At 33.4% G+C, this 2914-nt stretch overlaps 1 protein-coding gene across 1 annotated transcript in view; it reads left to right on the top strand.

Moving 5' to 3' along the window:
- The window catches only part of LOC106872297 (neurogenic locus notch homolog protein 2), a 72146-nt gene extending 69733 nt beyond the window's left edge, over positions 1–2413 (top strand). The window contains exons 37-39 of the mRNA XM_052966735.1: positions 234–344; positions 1022–1132; positions 2259–2413. Of these exons, the coding sequence (XP_052822695.1) occupies positions 234–344; positions 1022–1132; positions 2259–2413 (377 nt within the window). The remainder of the gene's footprint in view (positions 1–233; positions 345–1021; positions 1133–2258) is intronic.
- Positions 2414–2914: the final 501 nt, after the last annotated feature.

Genomic DNA, 2914 nt, shown 5'->3' on the forward strand with positions numbered 1-2914 from the left:
TATATATATATGTATGTATATATATGTATGCACGTATTATGTACGTATGCATGTATGTATGTGTGTGTATATGTATGTATGTATGTATATATGTACGTACGTAAATGTTTAAGTTAACCAATAAAATTGTATATACGTTTGGAGCCATAAAACTAGTGTTGTATTTAACTGTAGTGAAATATTTAACTGTAGTGAAATATTTAACTGACAATTTCTCCTTTTATATTAACTAGTCGACCCTTGTAGTAGTAACCCGTGTCAAAATGGTGGCATTTGCTCAAACCATGGAGAAAATTATACTTGCGAATGTTTACAAGGATACAAAGGAAATGATTGTTCAGTCGGTAAGAAAAATCGCATATCTATTTATGTGGAGTATTATTTCCAAATTCGTTTCGTCCACTATCACTAAAATTCAACACTCACCGTTAACACACGCGTATAAGCACATGTACATTCCAATACACGTGCATGTATACTGATACACTAAAGATAGGCAAGGCTTTTCTCAAGATTGAGATGTAAATTTCCTTTTGTTGTTTACATTTCAAGTGGAACCTTTTATCTTTGTTAGCAACCAGCTCCTTCTTTACAGGAAAACTTTAAATAATTAAAAAACACAAGAGTTCACAAACGCGCGCACAAGCATGCATGCATACATACAAACAATACATACAGAGATCTATCATTTAAATATATATGAACATGTCTAGACATGCAACTATATGCATGAGAATACATACATAAAACAAAACATACAAATCTCTACATATACATACGTACATACAAAAATACCCTGGTGATGTTATTGAAATTCCAATTAAAGAGCGATGGATCTTGGCTAGAAACCGACTCTTTCACTATTGGCAAGACATTTTGAAATAAAACTGAATAATGAAATACATACATACATACATACATACATACATTTATGCACCATTAATCAGAAATATAATATTTGTTTGTGTGTATGATTAGTTATACATGAATACATGTCCATAATGTCTTTTTTGCTTTCCAGTTGCTCCATGTGACAAGAATCCGTGTTTGAATAACGGCATATGTAAAAACAACGCAACGAATTTCATATGTGACTGTCAAATTGGATATAGCGGAGAGACCTGTTCTGATGGTACTGTTTTTAAATTCTATTATGTAATATTCAATATATAATTGTATTTTAACCTGAATGTATTGGGTTGTCCGGAAAGTTCGTGCCGATTTATAGTAGCTTACTTTTCGACTTGAAACTACCTCAATTCTGGGAAGAGGGTATTTTCAAGTTAAAAGAAAGATGGAGACGCATTGTACAACAAAATGGTTCATATTTGGTTGATTTAAAATGTAATAGCAAGTATTTATTGACCTTTTTCTTTCCTTTAAAATTCGGCACGAACTTACCGGACAACCCAATATTTATGGTTGGGTGGTTATGAAGCAAGCCTTGCAGTCACGTGGTTTTGGGTTCAGTCATACTGCAGTAGCTCTGTGTTGACCAATACCCTGTAAAAGAATTTGGTAGACAGAATGAGTATGGAAATCCATCGTGTATATATTTATATCTATCTACCTACCTGTCTATATTTGTGTATACGTGTCCCGTCACCGTTTCTCAACTTGCGTTGGTTTGTTTATGTTCCGTAACATAGCGGTTCGGCAAAAGAAAACGATAGGATAAGGACTAGACTCAGACTAAACCTTTCAATACTGTATCCCATTATAGCCGCTATCCAATGGCTGAACAACTAAAAGGTAGGAGATAACAGTATGCTGAATGTAGCTGGTACTTACCGAAAATAAATATTTTTAGTGCCTTCATTTGCTAAATTCGTCACACAATGCATTTTCGTATATAGAAATTTTTACTTCTGCATCTGTCTGCTATGTGTGTTTAAGGAAAGATTATTATAAGAACTTTATTGTTTTTGCGAAATCAGCCCGTACAAGGCAGACAAAATAATCAAGGTCTTTCAAGATGTGACCACCTTCATTTTACTCTCGGTACTGTGTATTTAATAATATATGCCACAATATACCCTTCCCCTTTTCGAGACCGTAGATTGTGTTTGTGAGAGATTCGGGTGCTGTATAAGTGTATATATATATATATATATATATATATATATATACATATATATATATATATACAAATAAGAACAATTGTATCTAGTCACTAAAGATGTAATAAACTCTTTCTTTATCATCATATTTGAATTTTATATGTATGTATATATATAAACGTTTATGTAATATTTTAGTTATCCCCTGTGATAGAGAGCCGTGTCAAAATGATGGAGATTGTACAAACGAAGGAGCGGATTACAGATGTAAATGTAAAGAGGGCTTCAAAGGAAAGGATTGTGAAATTGGTGAATATGAATTCCTTATATCATATTTCTTTCAGCCCATTTGACTTTCTTCATTTCAGAAACACTTTTACACACCTGCAAACACGCATACACCTCTAATTATATAGGTGCTTAGTAATTGAATATTTGCTCAAATATTTTCTCTAATCCGGTGATGTTTCCTAGTGAAATGACACTCGTTATAACAATGTCCGAGCATATGCTTCTTAAAAGTAATATTCACTCTCGCAGATGAATTTTGATAAACGATTAAATTTATAGGATTTGCATTTTTATATTTTCAAAGTTACTTTCTCGAGTCATGACGACACATTAGGGCCGGTTTCCTTGTTTCCGTGGCGTATAAGTCCATGGCAGGATTATTCATTTTTGTCAGCTGACTGGACTGGACTGGAGCAATGTGAAATGAAGTGTTTTGTTCAAGAACAACGCGCTGCCCGGTCGAAACCACAATCTTACGATCATGAGTCCAACACCGTAATCACTAAGCCACGCGCCTCCACATTTATGGATGTGTATATATATATATATATATATATATATAT

This window comes from Octopus bimaculoides, chromosome 3, assembly GCF_001194135.2.
Source record: "Octopus bimaculoides isolate UCB-OBI-ISO-001 chromosome 3, ASM119413v2, whole genome shotgun sequence".
NCBI lineage: Eukaryota > Metazoa > Mollusca > Cephalopoda > Octopoda > Octopodidae > Octopus > Octopus bimaculoides.